The sequence below is a fragment of the Dromiciops gliroides genome, chromosome 4, assembly GCF_019393635.1.
Source record: "Dromiciops gliroides isolate mDroGli1 chromosome 4, mDroGli1.pri, whole genome shotgun sequence".
NCBI lineage: Eukaryota > Metazoa > Chordata > Mammalia > Microbiotheria > Microbiotheriidae > Dromiciops > Dromiciops gliroides.
Genome location: NC_057864.1, coordinates 313,804,174 through 313,826,449, shown reverse-complemented (window position 1 = coordinate 313,826,449; position 22,276 = coordinate 313,804,174). Strand labels below are relative to the sequence as shown.

Sequence of the window (22,276 nt, the reverse complement as noted above, 5' to 3'; positions counted from 1 at the left end):
GATGACCCTGATTTCTGATTGCTTCTTAAAACAATTTTCTTTTTTGCATTCTTGAACTTAACCCTTATATAGCCATTAGTTGCTCAGTAGGAAGGATTTAATCTCCTTCCTCTGTCATAGACAAGCACAAGCTATGAGTTTCATTTTGACAGATTTAATAAGAAGCTTATTTTAGCCATTGAAATTAGGAACTCATTTTGGTTCTGAACTCCTAAGTTTAGGGGAAAATCTATTACTTATTATTTGATTCAGCAACCACAAATATCAAAGGATGATTGATTTCCCTTGGGGAAGAATAATAAGGAAGCAATTAGGATAGGGCTTTCTGAAACCCTTCTGCCACCTCCTCTGTTCCTGTCACATTTTACCTTTACCTCTTGGGAATTTTGCAGCCTGGGTTTCATGAAGAGCCCAGGGAGAATCTCACCCACCATGAGGTATATAGGGCTAGGGGTCAAAAAGTGAGCAGCCAGACTGAAAGGAAAATAAATCAATTACTACACTAAGGAAGACCCCTTGGGCCTAGGAATGGCTTCAACTTCTTAGGGTACAAGTTGGATTTTTATAGCTTCTTAGGTTGACTTGGCAGTACACAGCCAATCAGCTGTATTCCAAGGCCAAATGAACATGGGGAAGTGTTGGCAAGCCTTGGTGGCACAGGGGTAGTTAAAGGTCAGGCTTTTTACTGTGGGGGATGCATTTCTCTGGGGTTAGTTTTATCAGAATAACTTGTATTGGCAGAAAATCTCTTCAGATGGTGGAACCCCCCCCTTTTTTTTCTTTTTGTGAGGCAATTGGGGTTAAGTGACTTGCCTAGGGTCACACAGCTAGTAAGTGTCAAGTGTCTGAGGCTGCATTTGAACTCAGGACCTCCTGAATCCAGGGCAGGTGCTCTATCTATTGCGCCCCACCTAGCTGCTCTGGAAGCCCCTTTTAAAATAGAATCATTCTTTTTTATCCTTTTGTTGCCAGTAGGGGGGAAGAAAGGTACAGACCTCACAATTCTGTTTCCTTGGTTTCAGAAGTTACTTTACCTAGGGAGCAGATGTTTCTCCCAGACTCACAGTATATATAGATTCATCTGCCTTCCCCACATTGCACTTTTTTTTTTTAACTTTGGGACAGAACTAGCCATTCTAGTTAATCTTCTAAAATTCTTCCTTCTTTAGACCCTCAGAGGGTGACTGACCTAGTGTCTAGCTTTTTCAGATTCTTCTGCATAATATTGCAAATCTATCTGCTTTATGTGTTTAGCTCCAGACTGTGGAGCTGATGAGGTTAGATTTCTTTGGAGTCCCATTGGGTTTAAGGAGAGGACTCAGAAAGGAGAGAGTGTTTTCTTGCGACTTCTTCCAGAGTTCTGTTATTGCTGTAGCTGAAATTACTTGAGATATAATTTTTTATTATTGATAGAGTTTCATTGTATCAGAAATTATTAAAGTAGTTAGATTTACATGTTCTGTCATGTAATCCTATCAGTTAGAAAGTTAGTAGGAATATATCCCTCTTCCAAATTATACCTTTCAGCCAGGTTTGCACCCTTGAAGTCATCCATACTCTTTACTTCCCCATATCCCACATATCTAGACAGTTGTCAGATCTTTTCCATTTTACTTCCACAATAGTTCTTGCATCCATTTCTCTCATCATGTGGCCACCACTCTAGTTAGGGTCCTTATCACTTCTCTCTTGAATTATTGCAATAAACTCCTAATTAATTTCCCTGCTTCAAGTTTCTCCTTTCTCTCTTCCATCTTATATATAGTTGACAAATTGATATTTCTAAAGCACAATTCTCACCAAGTCTTTCCATGCACATAAACTCCAATCTTCCTCATTATCTCTAGAATCAGATACAAACTCTTGTTTGGCATTTAAAGCCCTTTACAATCAGCCCTCAACCTACATCTCCATCTTTGTTATATCTGATTCCTTTGGAGTCTATGGGAAAATTTCAGGGTGTTGATGAATTTGGATGGAAAACAAGTTTGTATTTCAGTACTATTGGTTTACTTTGTAATCCTATGCAAACAAGGTGAAGAAACCTGGGTCTAGATCAATCTTGGAAGCAAGATTTTGTAGATATGAGAGGGTAGGCATATGGCTATGTTGTTATCTTGATGTCCTCATGGTTATCTGTTTTGTTTTGTTTTGTTTTTTTAGTGAGGCAATTGGGGTTAAGTGACTTGCCCAGGGTCACACAGCTTGTAAGTGTTAAGTGTCTGAGTCCGGATTTGAACTCAGGTACTCCTGGCTCCAGGGCTGGTGCTTTATCCACTGCGCCACCTAGCTGTCCCCAGTTATCTATTTTTAGTAGTATTGTCACTGATAATTTTTCCCCAATCATTTATGGGAATATTCCATTTTCATATATCTTAAAAATTTATCCTTTGGGCTCGTGCCACCGACTCTGTTCATACATGGTCTGGTCTACCAGCACTTCCTATCTTCCTTTGCTTTAGTGCTATTTCCAGTTTTTAAAATAGCACGTTGAAGACTGAGATATTTAAATTCAAATGTAATGATTTTTTCCACTGTTGGTGATAGTGAAAATAGTTTGTTATAGAAACGTTGACAGATCTTTTTATTTTTCACATGTTTGTTGTCATCTTTCCAATTTCATCTTGGGGTGATCTGGGAGTCTTATGCCTAGACTCTTTAAATTTATTTTTTCTTTCATTGATTCTCCTTTATGAGATAATGATTAAATTTTTTCCACCATCCTCTTGTAAGATTTTGTAAATGCATTTTTATTTTAAATCAGTATTGCTCTTGAATATCATGCTTCTCTGCTTGGCAAGAGGTACAGAATTGCAGAATTTGAGAGTTGGCTTGATCTCAGTGGCTATTTGGTCTAACTCATATATAAAAGTTATTCCCTACTGTATCTAAGAAGTGGTCCTCTACCCGCTCCACTTGAGGGCATTTAAGAAGACGGATCCATGACCTTTTGGCCATGTCATTGCATTTTTGGACAGTTTTAATTTTAGGAAGTTTTTCAAGTCTAAATTTGCCTTCTTACAACTTTTACAAATTACTTCTGTTTCTGCCCGTTAGTGCCAAATAGAACAAGTCAAACCTCTTTTCCATATGACAAGCTTTTTGATATTTGAAGACAGCTACCATTTCTTTCTGAGTCTTTTCTTCTCCATGCTAAACATGTTCAGTCAGCTTATCTACTTATATGCCATAGACTTGAGGCCCATCACCAATCTGGTTGCCCTGTTGGATATTACCAGCTTATCAATGCTATTCTTTTTTTTTGGTGTTAGAGTTAATTGAGTTAAGTGAGTTGCCCAGGGTCACACAGCTAGTAAGTGTTAAGTGTCTGAGGCTGGATTTGAACTCAGGTCCTCCTGACTCCAGGGCCAGTACTCTATCCACTGCGCCACCTAGCTGCCCCAATTCTATTCTTAAATGATGTTCCCTAGAAATGAACAGATTACTCCAAATGAAGCTGGATTAGGGTGGAACACAGTGGGACTGTCCTTTCTGTGTACTAGAAGCTATCACCACATTCATGTAGCCTAAGATTTTATTAGCCTTTTTTGTCTGTCATGTACCCCATCTGACTCATTGAACTTGCTGTCCACTAAAACCCCAAGATCTTTTTCAGAAGTGCTCTTTACCCATGCCTCCTCTATTTTGTATCTGTAAAGTTTTTTTTTTTTACCGAAGTGCAAGATTTTACATTTATTTCTATCGTTATTTTCAGTACTGAGAAATTGTTTTGAAGTATTTTAAAGATTTTTGTATTAATTTGCAAAATTTCATTTCAGCTGTCAAACGTTTAATGAAAGAAGCAGCAGAATTGAAAGATCCTACAGATCACTACCATGCTCAGCCTTTAGAGGTGAGTTTTCCAATAATTGTAATAATCCAAGTTACTCACATTTATAGAGGGCTTGATAGTTGACAGAGCACTTTCTACCCAACAGCCCTGGCAGATCAATAGTATCTTACTCATTTTTACAAATGAGGAAATCGACTTGGAAATTTAATAATTTAGCCAAGGTAATACATTTCATAGGGTGCAGGATTGGGACTTGAAACCTGAAATGTTTGATTTTATATATGCTACTTCACATTTTTAGACCACTTTATTGTTTTAATGCACTTTAAATAGCACTTTATTTATTTATGAGGGTTAAGTGACTTGCCCAGGGTCACACAACTACTGAGTGTCTGAGGCCAGGTTTGAAGTCAAGTACTCCTGACTCTAGGGCCAGTGCTCTCTATCCACTGCACCACCTACCTGCTCCATAACAGCACTTTAAAACAAAATGTTTTAAAACACTTTTGTGTTTTACTAACCATTTTTAATAATTTAAAAATCATTTCCTTAAAATTTGCTTTTCTTCTTTAACATCACTTGATTTTGCTTATTAAGAAGTCTTATTGTGTCCTTTTAACCTGTTTAATTTTCTCCTTAAGAATATTTCATACAACAACAAAATGAAAAATTAATAATTTGAATTATCCACAAAGAGAATAAGCTCCTAGTGGGCTCCTCAAGACTGGAGATGTTGTCAGAAGTGCGATAAAGGAGATATCTGCTCAATTATAAGTTGAAATAAAGGATATTTATGCCCCTTTCTAACACTGTTTTTTTTTTAAATGTATTTTTTAGAATCTTTATGTATGTGTATACACACACACACACACACACACACAGAGAAAGAAAAAGAGAATGAGAGTATCACAGAATGGTCCAAGGTCATAGACTTCTAATCTAACAAATGGAACTGCCCCAAAGTGGAGGGAGTTTCTTCAAGAGATGGTGGCTCCCTAGTCTTCAGACACTAAATGACCACTTGATAGGTATATTAGAGTAGGAATTCTTTTTGTGAATGTGCTGGATTAAATGACTGTTGTGATTCCTTCTAACTCTCAAGTTCTGTGATTCTATGAAATACATTTTTAAGGGGAAAACTAAACAGGTTAAAAGGATCAGAGTGACTCTTTATCTCATTAAGAAAAGTTAAGTAATTCTGCATAAGATGCTGTTAAAGAAACTAGGACTTGTAAGAAGCAGAAGTGAGGAGAGAGTGTATTCTAGACATGGTGGACAGCCTGTGCAAAAAATGGAGAGAGGAGATAGAAAGTCATATATGAGAAAAAGTAATACCACTTTGACTGTACTGTCGGGTATATTAAGGGAAATAATGTATCTTTTTCACTTGAAAAGGTTGTGAAAGGCATTAAAGTCAAATGAGAAGTTTTTTTTCCTTAAAGTAATATGAAGGGGGCAGCTAATTTTAGCCAAAGATGGGGTCATAGAAACCTCAAATCACAATTAATTTCTTACAGTGCCACAGTGAATGGAGCACCAGCCCTGGATTCAGGAGGACCTGAGTTCAAATTTGACCTCAGACACTTGACACTTACTAGTTGTGTGACTCTGGGCAGGTCACTTAACCCCAATTGCCTCACCAAAAAAAAAAAGTAATATGAAGCCACTGTTAGTGTATTGAATGGAGAATGACATGGTCAGACCTTAGCTTTAGAAAAATCACTTTGGCAGATGTATGGAGGGATTGAAGAGGAAATACTTGAAGCAAGACCACTGCTTAGGAAGCTGTTTCAGTAATCCAAGTGCCAGGTGATGAGGGCCTTAAATAGAGAGCAACTGGAGAGGGTTACTGATATGAGAGATACTTTGAAGATAGAATAGACAGGACTTGGCAACTGATTGGATATGTGGGGTAGAAGAGAGGGGGAATTAAGGATGATTCTGAGTTTTTGTATATTTGGTTAGGTGGTGCCCATGACCGAAATAAGGGAGTTTAGGAGAGAGATTGGTTTTTGTGAAAATTATATAAGTTCTGTTTTGGATAGGTTGAATTTGAGATAGGACATCCAGTTGGAGATGTCCAACAGGCAGTTGGAGATTTGGATTTGGTGCTTGGGAAAGAGACCATTTTGGGTATGTAGACTTTAGTATTATAATAGAAATTATAATTAAACTTATGGGATCTGATGAGATCACCAAGAGAGACAGTGTTTAGAGAAAAGGGGCCCAGGAAAAGGATTTTGGGAGGTATGGCATTAATGATCCCAAAGCAGGGGTAGTTATACAGTTAGGATGAGAACCAAGATAGGGCATTGTCATGAAAACCAGAGAGAAGAGTATCCAGAATTAGAGAGGTTGCTCAACTATGTTAGATTCTTTAAAGAGGTCAGAAAGGGTGATGACTGAGAAAAGATCATTGGATTTGGCAATTAAGAAATCCTTGGTACTTTTGGATAGAACAGTTTTACTTTAGCGAGGAAGTCAGAAGTGAGATTGTAAAGGATTGAGAGGTGAGTGAGAAGAGAGGAATTGGAGGCAGTGAATGCAGACTGCTTTTTTTTTTTTTTTTTTGATTTGGTGCCCTAAAGGGATAAGGAATTATAGGATGATAGTTTGAGGATAATGGTAGAATCAAATGATGAGTCATAAGGCTAGAGGAGACCTGAGTATATTTGTTGGCAGCAGGGAAGGAGCAAGCATATAGGGAAAGATTGAAGACTGGAGAGAGAAGGGAAATAATTTTTAGGGGCTCTCTGATGAAGGACACAGGAGGAGATGGGATCAAAATACATTTAAGGGGTTGCCCTTGAAGAGAATGGGTCTTTGCTTTGGAGATTGGCATAAAGGAGAGAATGGGGCATGATGTCAGGGAGTTTTGAGATGTAGAGAAAGGGAGAAGAGGGAACCCAGGGTGAATGGTCAATATTTTCTCAGTACATTAGTTGATGGTTTGGAGAGGGTGGTCTGGAAACTGGAGAGAAATGGATTAGAGGAAGTAGGTCATGAGAGATAAGATTGAAAACCTTGTAAGCTAAGATTTTGAAGGGCACATTGATGTTAATGATGAAATTTATTAATATGAAAGTGGGAATTGGTGTGAAGAATACTGTGAGCCAGGCACTGAACTCTGAGAAAAGAGGGGGAATAACCTCTAGAGGCCAGTAGATAACTGGATTGGTTGGTATTCAGGGTGTTCCAAAAGTCTTTTAAGGTATCAGAGTTTAAAACAGCCTGAAGACTTTTGGGACACACCTTGTATTTGAATAGAATGAACCTTAAAAGGAGAAGTTTCTGATTTGAGAGAAGAGAAAGTTAGAAATGGTTGCTATGGGGAACACCATAGAGTTAGAATGAATTAAGGAGGAACAATAGGATTGCCTTGCCGCACTGAGGGGTGTGGTCCAGTTAAGATTAAATAACATAAATTGGTAGTGGACCAGATCAGCACTTTCATTCTGGGGTGGTAAATTTGCATTTCATGTATTGGTAATTGAAGCATACAAAAGTTGAGTGCTTTGCTAAACTACAACCATTCTGCTGTCAGGCAGGATTATAATTTAAGGAGGCTGACTTCTTATAACCTCTTACACTCTTCATATGACATTCTACTACTGTCTGTGCCTTTGTACTGACTGTCCTCCATGATTGGAATGTATTCCTTTCTTACTGCTAACCTTTTAGACTCTACAGCTTCCTTCAAAATTTAGCTTAAATGTCTGTCAGGTATTATATGAAGCTTTTCCTGATCTTTCCAGCTTCTAATCCCGCCCCCCCCAATTACTTGGTATCTATTTATATGTGTAAATATTAGTCTTCCCTGATGGAATGTAATCGCTGTGACAGCAGGGACCGAGCACACTGGCACATAATAGGCACTATAAAATGCTTGTTGATTGATTGATAGATCATATAGATCTTCACTAGCATCACTTTGTCTTCTTTGTTTACTTAAACTTCAACAGAAGGATATCTCTTATGCCACTGTTCAAGTCCATTTCCTTTCAACTTCATCTTTCAGGTTTTTAAGTTGGGGAAAGGAGGGAGCTATCGTTTATTAAGTGCCTACTATGTGCTAGGCACCATGCTAAACACTTTGCAAATATTATGCGATTTGTTGGGTTATATTATATGTGGTAATCTGGTAACAGTGAGGCACTTGCAAGGAGTCACTGTTCTGTTAGTAGAGAGTACCCCTATCAGACATGGACACCAGAACCTGGGTACTATATAAGTGACCACCAATAATGATAAATATCATTATTTTATTTTATGGAGTAAAGGTGATATATATCTTTGGTCCAGAGATGAGCCTGAGTACCCTTTCATTGTTAAACAGTAACCTTAACTATGCATCATTATACCCTAGAAGCTAGTTATTATATATATAGTAAGGTACTTTGATACTTATTTCAGAAAAATAATGAACTTGTTCTTATATTCTTGGTAATGTTTCATAGTCACATATGATTGTTTTGTTTAGGATAACCTTTTTGAATGGCACTTCACTGTTAGGGGCCCCCCCAGATTCTGATTTTGATGGAGGAGTTTATCATGGACGAATAGTACTGCCACCCGAATATCCCATGAAACCGCCAAGCATTATTCTATTAACAGTAAGTATGTTTAGATTTTAAGAATTCATTTGTTTTGAGTAATCAGACTATCTTGATTATTTAATAAGTAACCCACATACTTTTTATATTAGATAGTAAGATGTAGAATTCTTTTAAAGTTCAACAAACAGATTTTGAAAATTCAGGCATATTTAAAGTCAAACAAAATTTATGAAAAGCATATATCATGTTTTTTGGAAAACTTAATTTTGGTATGCTTTGATTTGATAGTTCAGAGTATGTCTGCCAGGTCACTGAAGGTTTTTTTTTTTCTTCATATAATACACTAGAGCCTTGGTTGAATTCTGTCCTTGGATTCTAGATCTTCTGACCATGGTCAGTGATCCCTGGAGTCAGTATTGCTCAAGAAATTCCTTCAAAACTGAGGCATCTAGTAATAGGCTAAGTACTTATCTCTGTTCTTCAGATTTAGTTTGTTTACAAACATCGAACTAGCAAGGGGTGAGCCTGGAAGACACAGGAGTTGGTTTAACAAAAGAAAAGCAGAAAGTGAAGTAGAAGGATATATATGGATAGAGGATCAAGCCTGAGTTCAGGTCCTGCCTCTGACACATATAGCTGTGGGACCCTGGGCAAATAACTTAAGCTTCTCATGAAATAGACAGCTCCCTAAGTCTGTTGAGCAAGTTGTTGATCTGCATTGGTGGAAGAGGTTTCCACCTTTGGAGATCCTTACACAACTGAAATCACAGACTCAGTCTCCCCCTTTCCCTCCCAAGTTGTAGAAAACTACAGAAAATCTTTATGATTAAAAAAAAAAGTTTCTAATCTAAGCTCTCATTACTGAGATGTTCAGAAAGGGTTTTCTTGCCTCTCTTCTTTTTGCCGATCAGTCTACCCAGAACATACCTTTTCCTCATCTCTCATATTTCCTACTGGGGTGTATGAGGGCTTGTGGAGCCCTTTTCAGGACTGGTTATCCACCATTGGTGTCCTCCTTTGACCCAACTCTCACCTGTGGCTCCAAGAAGATGTAGCAAGTGTAGTGATCACACCCCAGTAAAACTGGGCAGATGGGCTCAACCCGGCTGAGGGTAACCAATAGGCCTCAGACAAGTAGGTGAGTTGGGAGATGTCTGTCCCAACCATGTGAAGACTTTCCCCAGAACAATGGCCAGATGAAACAGTTTGTTCCAGTGGTCTTGAAGGCAGCTGAAGCAGGTACTATGTAACACTTAGATCTCGGTCAGGCATTAAGCCAAGGTGTCGTCCACTGCATCCCTGGCCATCACCAGTTATCTTATCTTGCCACTGGACTTCAGTGACACAGGAAGAATGAGTGTGAGGCTGGTGACTGTGCAACTCTGCCTCACTTAAGTCCAGTTCACATGCCAGTCAGGACATTACCTGTGATGTCATAGGTCCTCTTAGAAAATGTCTTACAATCATCATGTGTGTACCTAAATATTTACATGTTATCTGTATTACTGTGTAATATTATGTTGCTGCTTTAACCCTCTTTAGACTGTAAACTTTTTGAGAGGAGGGATCATTTCTTTAAAAAAAAATTCTTTTTTAATTGAGCCCTTTGTTTTCCCAATACATCCCTTTTCCTGCTTACCCAGTGGGGGTGTTGTGGGGGAGGTACATAGTTGTTCCCTTGCAACAAAGTAAATAGGGGGTGGGGGGAGAAGGTTCAGCAAAAGGGACTATATCTTAATTTCTTTAGTGCCAGGTAAATGCTCTGTATACTATGAATGCAAAATGAATATTAACTTCCACACCAAGCAAACTGGTTGACTGTTACCCCTTCCTCCACATCCATTTCCTGCCTCAGCTTTCTAGCCTCTGTGCCTGTGTTGTGTGTTCCCTAAATTTGGAATGACTTTTTCCCCTCCTGTCAAACTTAAATCAAATTCCCAGTCCTCCCCAAAAAACCTTCATCGCCCCTCTCATTGGAATTGATCTCTCTCTCCCAGACTTATATTGCCTTTGCTCACATTTTCCTTTTTAATTTATACATTATTTTGTATTATAGTCAACTTTATGTGATAGATCTCCCTTCTAGGTTATATGTAAATTCTAAGAGGAGGGGATCTATCTTCTATCTTACTCAGCAAAATGCTCTGTATGTTACAGACATTTAATAAAAATTTGTTGAATGGAATTTTTATAGTATTCACTATTAAGTTTAAAATCCCTAAATACAAGGGGTCCCTAAAGTCTTAGTGTAGGTAAAGTATTGAAGCTTAAAATGGCACTAAAACTTTTGGGACACCCTGTATATAAATCTTTAATTTGTTATCAGGTTGTGTTTATTTACATAATTTTATTTGTAAGTCAGTTGTTTAGAACTTTGAATGCACCGTAGGGGAAGGCTGAGGAATCTGGGCAGGGATTAGTTTTCTTTTTTAAAGTTTTATTGATTCTTTTTTGTTTTTACACCAGCCATATACTAATATACACATTTCCCTGTAAACCTGTCCTTTTAACAAAAGAAAAAGAAATAAGTAAAACCAGAGGCAGCCTTTCTCTTTGCCTTCTACATGTTCTCTCGATCCTCTCCCCTACTGTCTTAAGATTGCCTCCACCATCATCTTCAAGCTCTCTAATTTTCAATATCTGTCTAGTGGTTCCTTTCCTGTTGCTTAACAACATATCCAGGTCTCCTCCATCCTTAAAAAAACCTTAACTCAATACCACCCTATCATTATTTTCATATATTTCTTCTCCTGTTTCTAGCTAAATGCTTTGAAAAAATCATTTGCACTTAGTCTCTCTACTTCCTCTCTTCTTCACACTGTTTTCTGAAACTACTTTCTTCAAAGTCACTAATATGCTCTTTTTTTAAACTTTTTTTCTTTTTTTTGGCAGGGCAATGAGGGTTAAGTGATTTGTCCAGGGTCACACAGCTAATAACTGTCAAGTGTCTGAGGTCAGATTTGAACTCAGGTCTTCCTGAATCCAGGGCTGGTGCATTATCTACTTTGCCACCTAGCTGCCCCAAGCTGCTCTTAATCTTCAGATCTAATGGCCTTTTCTTAGTCCTCATCCTTATTGACCTCATTAAATTTGATAGTGTCAATCACCCTCTCAGATACTCTCTCCTCTCTAGATTATTGTGACACTATTTCCTGGTCAGCGTCTACGTTGTGGGAGAACATGGACAAGAGTAACAGGATAGGCAGGCATGGATGGGTTGAGAATCATCATTGTTGAACATCACTTCCCAATCAATGAAATCCCCAGGCTGTTTTAGTATTTGAGAGGTGAAACTTCTGAATGTGTTTTCTCTTAGAAAGTGTTAATGGCTGTTTTCCCATGTCAACCTGCAAAAGCCTGTTTTGCCTATAGTGAAGCTGAACTATATTACTGACTGCGGCCCTGAATACTAGCCTCTCTGAGGAGCTCTGAATTCCTGAGCCCCTCCTTTAAGATTGTGTGTGTGTGTGTGTGTGTGTGTGTGTGTGTGTGTGTGTGTTGTTTTTTGCAAGGCAGTGAGGGTTAAGTGACTTGCCCAGGGTTACACAGCTAGTAAGTGTCAAGTGTCTGAGGTTGGATTTGAACTCAGGTCCTCCTGAATCCAGGGCTGGTGCTTTATCCACTGTACCACCTAGTTGCTTTCCCCCCCCCCCCCCCACTAAGATTTAAGCTCTGAGCATATTGATATGGGTAGGATACAGGAGGGTATGGAGAAGAATGAGAAAGGCAGTTTGGATACTCCAGGCTTGGGCAACTCTCTCAGCAACATTGATGGCAGCAGCTAGTCATGTATTGTGAATTAAATGTAAGATGGGAACTGCCTGAATTATTTTAAGTTTTAGGGAAAATATTTACATTTTAACAAGAATTCTATTAAGTACTTAATGGAATTATCTGTTAAAAGAAGAGTTCTAAACATATCTGCTAAAGATGAAGACAGCAATATGAGTAAGGCACTCCTATAATTTTCTCCACCAGTTCTTATTTTTCTACTTTTAAATATGATCAAGCCTCTCAGAAGAGAAATAAAGGCACTCAAGCTAGGTTTCAGGAGACCAGATTTATAAATGTTTGTTGATTGGTTGATGGACTCTTGTCAGTGTACCCTTCTGGGTCTCCTCCATACTGCCTCCTTTGCTGCTTCTGCTGCTTTTTGCCAAACTCTTAACAGTTATTATGCCCCAAGGTTCTTTCTTGAGCTCTCTACTTTTTATATAATTATTCCCTCAACTCATCTTCCAGTGCAACTTCAACTAGCATCTCTTCATGGATGACTAGTGAAGTAGAAATGTTAAAGGCACTGGGCTAAGAAATCGGGAGACCTCATTTCTCCTCTTATCTCTGCCTCTAGCTGCTTGTGTTAATGAGGACAACTTGCTTACCTGCTCTGGGCCTCAGTATCTCCTTATCTTTAAAAGATAGAGGAGGGATTAGACTCTAAGATAGAAAGTTGTTTCCAATCTCTGACTGTAGTTCTGTGACTCCGAAATCTACATTTCCAGCTTATCACAAAGCAGGAAGTATGTTTTTTATTTGTGTCCCTAGATAGAGCCTAATATGGTGATAGATGCAGTTAAGAGCTAAATAAATACATCAGTTCATTATATTTTTGTGAGTCCAATTAAATATTTTAAAAATTGTTAAAAGCAACTTCTGAAAACTAAAAGTCTTAGAGATATATTTTTTAAAACATGTTTGTGATAAGTATAAATTATTTTATCCTTAAGGCTAATGGAAGGTTTGAAGTAGGCAAGAAAATTTGTTTGAGCATCTCAGGACACCATCCTGAAACTTGGCAACCTTCATGGAGTAGTAAGTATCAGTTTATTGTTGTAATTAATCTTACTTAAAGAATTTTTTTGCCAGTTTATAATTAATTTTCTTCTGAGATTAAAGTGATCATTATCCAGTATTAAATATTGAAGAGAAAAAATGTAAAATTTAGTCTGATTTTCACATTTGCTGTCAAATAAATACAGGATGAGGGTATTGGGGATGTCTTATTTTACTTAAGTATTCTGTCATGTGAGCCTAAAAGGTTGGATGGGTTTTTGTTTTTTTGTTTTCCCCAATTCCAGTGGTGGGAATCTAATGCTTTTTAATTTCACATATAGATTGAATGTTGGGTTGTTCATTTCAGTCAGAACAGCATTGCTAGCCATCATTGGATTTATGCCAACAAAAGGAGAAGGTGCCATAGGGTCTCTAGACTACTCACCTGAGGAAAGAAGAGCGCTTGCCAAAAAGTGAGTAACTTACATTTTATTCTTTGTTTATTTAGTATTTAAGTTGTTTTCCAAACCTACAAAGCATGTACCTTAAAGAAATGATGCTTGTTTTTTCTTTGTTTGTTTGGGGTTTTTTTGTTTGTTTGTTTTTTTGGTCGGGGCAGTGAGGGCTAAGTGACTTGCCCAGGGTCACACAGCTAGTAAGTGTCAAATGTCTGAGGCTGGATTTGAACCCAGGTCCTCCTGAATCCAGGGCTAGTGCTTTATCCATTGCGCCACCTAGCTGCTCCTTGTTTTTTCTTAACTTAATTTTAATTCAATGTACTGACTCATTCTTAAATCTCAAATTATTTCATTAACTTCATATGAAAGTAACAGTAAACAACCTGATATTTTGTTGGCAGAACTTCTCAGTGAGATTCCATTACGTTCATTCTAGGAGTATAATTTTTTTCATAATGTTGCCGTCAAATATAGTAGAATCCTGATGGCATGGTTAACCTGAAAAATACCATGTGAACTTTTGCTCTTAAATTTCACCTGCTCCCTCAGTCAGATGCAAAAGAAATTCTTATGTCAGGATTTCATTGTATATTATAAAATGAAAAGAAGGGTACTTGTACTACTTGGGGGGGGATGTTTTCAGCAGTCTGTAAACAATGAGTATGCCATCATTACCATCCACAAGTGGCATAGTTCTTTCTCTTAGGCAGTAAAAGGCTTTTGTAAAAATTCAAACAGTTTTCATTTGCCAAGTACTGACTATAAAACTTAAGTATTTTGTTAAGACATGTCTTGTTACTTGGACAGTAACAATAGATGATAAAATTATAATACTACATACATAAAGGGGAAACTTATTCATAGGATCATAGACTTAGAGCTGGAAGGAACCAAAGATGTCATTCCCAAACCATTATTTTTACAGATGAGGAGCTCACTTGCCCAAGATCACACACATAGTAATCATTTAGAGGTGCAATGTGAACCCAGGTCTCCTGACTCCATTTAGTACCTACAAAATAGAAAATATTTTAGTAGGCTTTGGTGTAAAATGACAATTCTCATAAGATATTCAATTCACCGAATATTGATATATTGCCTACTTGGTAGTTAGTAATATATCTCAGATCTTTGGACCTCTACTTGTATTCTCAGGCATCCTTAGATCATGTAATTTAAAGATAGAAGGGATTTTAGAGATCATTAGACTCCTCATCTTCAGATGAGCAAAGCCATATTGTTTTTCAGTTAGCTAATTAAAAAGTAGTCTAGATACAGATGTACACATGTAAAACCTTTTTTGAATGGTGCTTTTTTGGATTACGTGTGGACCAATCACAATAAAAATGATGGGTTATTTTTAAAGATTTTTGATACGTTTTAATATACTTAGGCAAATACACACATGCGCACACACATATACATGCAGTTTGAGTACAATATAAAGAGTATGATTTTTTCCTATATGTAAACGAATATTGTATTTTGTAGACCTGTGTTAAGCAAATGTTTAACAGCTTGGTAGCATTCAGGTCCTTTTTGTGGTTGGTAAATCTTTTCTATAATTAACATCTGGAAGAAAAATACTAGTGACAGAACAAGCTCTTCTGATGTTGTGAAAATCCTGAATTATTTTTTATCTGCCATGGTTGAAACCTTATTTCAGGTGGGTTTCAATGTAAGGTAAGAAAATTATGTTTTTGTTGTGGCAAACTTGTGTTTATACTGTCATGAGTTTATGTAAATATAAGAGTATTTGTGAGAATGTTTACTGAAGATTTTGAAAAATAGCAATTTATTGAACTTACCTAGTTGAGGGGGATAGGTATTACACTTAATAGTTTTGTTTTGGAACAGAAAAGATCGCGATTTATGGTTTGGCTTTATCACTCAATAAAATATCTGATTTTAAAAAATGTATTTAATACTGTTTGCTAATTTTTTGAACCTTTAGTTTAGGTGGCCAAATTTGGCTTGTGAAGTAAAAAGAAGTCTGAAAAAAACCTATTAATATTTCAGTTTTCTAATCTCATGACTTAAAATGTACATCAAAATATAAAAGTATATGATATTAAAAGAAATGTTTTCTTGATTTTCCAACCTAGAAAGCATATGAGTGCATCTGTGGGGTGAGCTTTTCAATATTTTTTCTTTTAAAACAAAAGTTTATTTGTTCAGTGTTTATGTCTTTGTAAAAAGGGAATCAGAGTCAAACTTAACTATTTTTGTTTCCATTCAGCTAGAGAATTCTTGATAGCAGTCATTTTAGAATTCTTTTATTTCTTACCAGGTCACAAGATTTCTGTTGTGAGGGATGTGGCTCAGCAATGAAGATTGCGCTGTTGCCTTTGTCATCAGGAAGTGATTCAAGTCAGGCTGATCAAGAAGCCAAGGAACTTGCTAGACAAATCAGTTTCAAGGTAGATTACATAATGGGTTTTTAGCAAGGACTCCTCCAATTTTCCTTTGAGGAAGAAAAGATATTTCTTGGGGTTATATAGTAGTGTCTTTGTATTCTTTAGGAAGAACCACACCTATACTTTTGGAATTTAATTTCTAAATTAATGCTAGCTCACACTTGTTTCTTCACCACTTAATCATTAGTTGCTCTGCTCATTTTGACACTTGGTCATTTGTTGTTTTGCTTCATGTTGCTATAGCTTTTATTTCTAGCTAGATTAACATGAAAGGACTTAGAAGATGTACATTTTAAGTCACCAAATTAGAAAACAAATATTTGAATCTACCACTTAACTAGCAGTGTAATCTTGAGCAAGGCATTTAACTTTTCTGAGTTTATTTCCTCTTCTGATAATTTGATGAAATTTTTAAAGTGCTCTATAAATGTAAGGTGACATTATTATCACTTTTTTGGTATATTCCACAGGGCTGGGCACATAGTAGACAGCAATCAACAAGCATTAATTACTTGCCTACTGTGTGCCAGGTGATAGCTACCTACAAAGACCTTATAGTCTTATCAAATGTCAAATATAAGATTTTAGGTTAGGTAGAAGGCAAAGATCGGCAAGTGGTAAGATAGATGGGGCTGTCTGAGTTGGGATGAATAATGAGGTTTATTTTTGGCAAAATTAAATTACTATTTCCTGGGACAGCTAGGTGGTGCAATAGATAGAGCATCGGCCCTGGAGTCAGGAGGACCTGAGTTCAAATCTGGTCTCAGACACTTGACACTTACCAGCTGTGTGACCCTGGGCAAATCACTTAACCCTCATTGCCTCAGCAAAAAAAAAAAATTAATTACTATTTCCCTCCTTGTGTCACTTATGAATTTAGACAGGGCTTAGGGAGACAATTTTTTAAAAGACATAACAATTTAAAAATAAAAACATATCTAGTCAAGGAAATTTTTCTTAGAGTTGGAAGAAGAAACATTTAATATCTGTAACGATTGGAATGATGCTACCTGCTGGAGACGTACTGTAGAAAAGCTCTGCCATGAGGTGAAGGTCTCTGAGGGCCAGACCATGTGTCTTTTCTTTGGTGTCAGGAAGTGACGTTTGCTTGTGGGAGGAAGAAGGGGGAGCCTAGCGCTCTGATTTGCTCTGTTTCCTGTGGACTCTGGCGGAAAGCAGAGCTAGGAATGCTCTCTCCCTTTAATAGACAGATGAATGTAGGCGTTTCTTTCTCTCTTTACAAAATTCTTATTCTCCTTAATGCTTAAAAGTCTAACTCTTGCTAAAGCTTATAATTTATTGGCGACCACTCATTAGATATTTTAGACAGACTAGCTAGAGTTTTAGCCTATAACAATCTCATCTTAAGTACTGCCATTGATTTAATATTTAGGCTTTTCTTGCTGGATATTTACCCAATACAGCAAGGGTGAAGAGCAAATGATATTAAAAAATATGCTTAGTTTTATTTTACAGCCAGTCTAAGGAAAAGGGGATGAGAGAAGGAAAAGAAAGAGAGACAAAGAAATGGAGAGGAAGATAGAGTAGCTGCAAGAGAGAAGAAATAAAAGTGGAAAGAGAATAGATTTAGAAAGAGGAAGACACTGAGAGATAGAAAGACAGAGGAGAAACAGAGACTAAGGTAGGAAAGGTAGGGAGGAGAAAGAGACAGTAAATTAATACACATAGAAGAAAGCAAGAAAGGCTCCATAGCTTCCAGAAGAAGTGAACTGTTTAAGTTCTCCGCTTTGGACTAGCTGGAGCACTTGCTTATCTATTTCTTCACAAGATAGTATTTTATGTATCTCTTACCCATCTATCCTACCTTCCTTGATCTGTTCATATAACCTCAGTCCAACTCCCACTATCAACAAATCCCACTTGTCTCGCTTTTCCTCACTCTTCTCTGTTATAGCTTCTGCCCTGTTTTTCCATCTGTTTTGTTTCCATCTCCTCTTCCAGTTCTTCACACTCTTTACCTAACATCTCTGACACATAGTCCTATGCCTAATGTGGAGTGTTTAGGATCTCTACCACTATGTTTGGCTTGAGCCTGATTTATCTTGTGTTTAAAGAAAAGTTTTACTAATGTCTTTGTTTTTTATATCACCACCATTTTCTAATAATCTCCTCCCTCCTGCAAACTCCTCAAATACTGAGCAATGCAGTTGTGTCTGTCTACATCTGCATTCTTCCCTAAATCCCCCCTTACCAAGAGAAGGGAGAACACTTTCTACAGCCTTTTAAAATCATTATTGGTCCTTGTACTTAATCCGAGTTCAGCTACCATTTTTGTTGTTTTCATTTATGTCATCATTCTGTACATTGTTTTCCTTCTGCTTTGTTCCATTGGCATCCGTTCACATGAATCTTCCCATTTTTCTTTAAATTCTTCATAACTGTCATTTCTTACAGTAAACTGGAATGCCATTACATTCATATGGCATTATTTGTTTAACCATCCACCACTCAACAGACATTCTTTTTGTTTCTTGAGGGTTTTTTGCTACTATGAAAAGTGCTGCTACAAATATTTTGTTATGTATGAGACCTTTGTTTTTGTCTTTGACTTCCTTGGGGTAAATGCCATTACTGGGATTGCCAGGTGTGAACAATGAATTCACTTTCTTTACATAATTTCAAATTGTTTTTCAGAATGTTTGGATGAATTCATAGTTCCATCAACAGTTTCTTCGTGTTTTCTGACTTTCCATAACCCTTTCAACATTATTTTTGTCTTTTATCATTTTTGCTAATTTAAAGATATGACATGAGACCTCAGTTGTAATTTGCAGTGACTTGGAGAGTTTTTCTATACAGTTACTCATATTTTGCATTTCTTCTTTTGAAAACTGTTAGCTTATGTCCTTTGAGCACTTATCTATTTGGGAATGACTCTGTCTTATATAATCGAGTCTGTTCCTTGTATATCTTAGAAAAATATGTTTGACACAGATTTTTTTTCCCCACTCTACAATCTCCTTAGTCTAGTTATAATTTTGTATAAGTATAATTTTGCATCTTTTATAATTTTCTTTATCCAGTGTTTAAGAACTTTGCCTCAGCCATAGTTTTGAAAGGTACTTCTCCAGTTCTACCCTATTTTTTAATCTCTTTTCTTAATATTTATATGAATTCCATCTTCACCATCTTCTCTCATTTTCCTTGCCCTCATTAAAACCCAAGAGGTACTTATCTCCTTATGCAAAAATTGAGCTTCTATCTTTTGAGCTTCCTATCCTATGGGTAAAATGCTGAGGTGTGACCCTTTGTGGGGATTTCTCATATTATACTAAGCAGATGTCTTGAAAAACTTGATTTAGGAAACCTAAAATTGAACCCTAAACTCAAGTTTCCCTTTTGCTTATAATGTGCAAGTGGTAAACATGATTATTGTTAGATTGTCACACCTAAATACTAAATTTATGATAGATGTTGCACAATTCTAATTTGTCTTAGGAATAAAAGAGCTTGGCAGATACATGTAACTTTTAATTAGAATGCCATGTAGATATATTGTACAAATAAACAGTTTATTGTCAGGAAGGTCATTTTAGGTGGAGCTGAAGTAATAGGACTATTTTAGAAAATGATAAGAGATGAGTCTGATGGGTGAATCTGTCCAAATGGAGGACCTGAAGTATTTGATCAGATTAAAAAACAACAAAAGTGACATTTCTGAAACCCCAGTTTAGTGAAATAGATATTTACTAGGACATTTGAATTGGTATAACAGATGTTTGCCTTTTTCCTATCTAGTACTTCAACTCTGTGTGTACTTGAAAGCCCCAAATCACCCCTGTAAAGGCTTCCTTGGCTACCCCATTCCACACTGATTATAATTTTCTTTCTCTGTTGTAGTTAGTCATTACCAGACAGGTTAGCATTTAATAGCTTTCTAGCTGTTTCTTCTCTATCATTCTTGTTTTTCTAATTATATTGTAAACTCTTGGAGAGTGGAGACCATATTTCTTATTTCTTTTGTATCCCCCAAATATGATAGTAAACCCTGAAGAGAATTCAAAACAGATAAAATTAAGCTTATGGATTAGTCTGTACTTTCTCTTCTATATACATATGTATGTGTATATAGGGGTGTGTGTGTGTGTGTACACACACACACACATATATATATATATACATATATATGTTCATTCATTCATTCATTTATTTATCTTTTTCTTTTAGGCAGAAGTCAATTCATCTGGAAAGCCTATCACTGTGCCAGATTTAAAAAACACTTTCTCCTTAAATGAGCCACAACAGGAAGGTAGACCTTCAACATTCCAGGATTCAACAGCCAGTACATCGGTATGACTATTATTTCATATATCATTATTATTGATATGTGGGTATATAGGAAACAACATTGATTTGGGAGCATATAATAAGGCTAAAGGAATGACTTTGGTTTCTGTGGTGGCCAGTTAGTTTCACCCTGTTCCAAGACTATAGACTGCATCTTTAACCCTAACCAGCTATTTGCTAGGTTTATGCCCTAGATCATGAGGACAGGGTGATTATATAAAATGTAGCTACAATTGTATTCCAGTTACTCTTACTTCACACCCATATTTTAGATTTCACTGTTCCATTCCTGACCATTATCTCCTTTTCTTCTGCATAATATCAAATCTCTTTTTTGTCCTAATTGTGAACTCTGATTCTTTGAACCTTCCCTATTATCCCCATCCATCACCTCCATTTTGACTCCAATTGCCTCCCTTCTCAGCTTGAAGCTCATTATCAGCTGTTTCAATAAGGTGGTACTCTCTAATATCTCATCCCTTTGTCTTACTGTTACTATCAACTTATTGGTGGTTGAGTAAGGCTAGAGAAAGGCCTATAATTATGCTTCTTAGCTCTTACATATTCATACTATCTGACCTCAGTAGTCTTCAGTGTTGTATGGCAGTATTTTTATTCATCACATATACAATTAATAGCCAGATTTCTGTATTTACTGTTCCTAACCTTTTCTATCCTCTCTTCAAGTCTTTAGCCATAATCTTGCTTTCCTGAAATTGAGCAGGTGGCTTCATTTCATACTTTACAGACATTTGAGCTGTACAGTATGAGTTCCCACAACTTCCTTCCTCAACCTCACATATTCCTTTCCTGCTTAGCTTTTCTGAGAAAGTAGCTCTTTCCCAAGGCATACCTTTTCTGGTTCTGTTTATCAACCTATCTTCTTCTGCCTTTTTTTGTCTCCAATAGTCTCCTCTGTTGAATCTTTCTTTTGTTCCCCCCCCCCCTTTACTGTCTCTGTTTCTATAAGTTTGCCTTATCCTAACATAACTTTTCCTCTAAGTCTTATTACTCCCCTCAAACTATTGTCTTTTTTATCATCTCTTCACTGCCAAATTTCTCAGAAGATTAATCTGTACTTGTTGCCTCTACTCTTTATTATTCAAGTATTGGGGGGGGGAAATTCCACTAACAGTGAATTATGCTTAGGAGCAAGTTCTTTACTACTATTGCACAGAAGAGAGCTATGAGACTGAAATTTAGACTTCTTAGATCCCTCTCCCTAAAGAATAAAGTTCATGTAAAGGTTTCTAAATAGCTACATAGATGTGAAAGTCCTGTGAATTAAGTTTACAGCTCAAAGAGGGGTCAGGAACAGGCCAGCTTCAAAGGAAAGGAACATCAAAGAGGGCTGCAGCTGTCTGTCCTTCCTTCCTGGAACTGTTTTATACTCTTGTTATCAGGTCAAAGAGCCTCTTAAGTTTAAAATAACACTTTCTAGTATTTTCCAGAGGCTTCTAAAGGTAAAGTTTATTGCTCAATTAAGAATTAGAGCTTTTTATGTCTTTAGCACTATTCACATCATAATCCCTGGAACCTGACTTCTGTTCTCTCCACTCAGTTGAAATAGCTCTATGGAAAGTTACCATTGACAGCCTAATCACTAAATTCATTGTTCTCTTCTCAGTCTTCATTGTCTCCCAACTTTTCTGCAGCATTTAATGCTGTTGACTACTACTTTCTCACCTTTCTTCTCTTGACCTCTGTGACTGTAGTATTATTCTGGGTTTCTTCCTACCTCTCTAAAACTCTCTTTTTCTGTCTTGTTCTTTTTTTTTATTCCTCCCTCTAAATATATATTTCCCAGGTTTCTGCCTTTTATGCTTTTCTTCCTCTCTGAAGTGTCTTCTTTGATCTCATCTATTCCTGCAACTTCAACAGTCATCTCTAGGCAAATGACTCAAATCTATATATCTTGTCTTAACTTCTTCCCCAAGCTGTGGTCCTGAATATAACTGCTTTCTGTAAATC

The 22,276-nt window shown here is 36.9% G+C and overlaps 1 protein-coding gene across 1 annotated transcript in view; it reads left to right on the top strand.

Annotated features, from left to right (window-relative positions):
• Positions 1-22,276, top strand: part of UBE2J1 (ubiquitin conjugating enzyme E2 J1) — a 39,838-nt gene that overhangs the window by 8,275 nt on the left and 9,287 nt on the right. Inside the window, 7 exon segments of the mRNA XM_044002923.1 lie at positions 3,780-3,853; positions 8,274-8,309; positions 8,311-8,406; positions 13,077-13,161; positions 13,490-13,595; positions 15,871-16,000; positions 20,186-20,308. Coding sequence (XP_043858858.1) covers positions 3,780-3,853; positions 8,274-8,309; positions 8,311-8,406; positions 13,077-13,161; positions 13,490-13,595; positions 15,871-16,000; positions 20,186-20,308 — 650 coding nt within the window.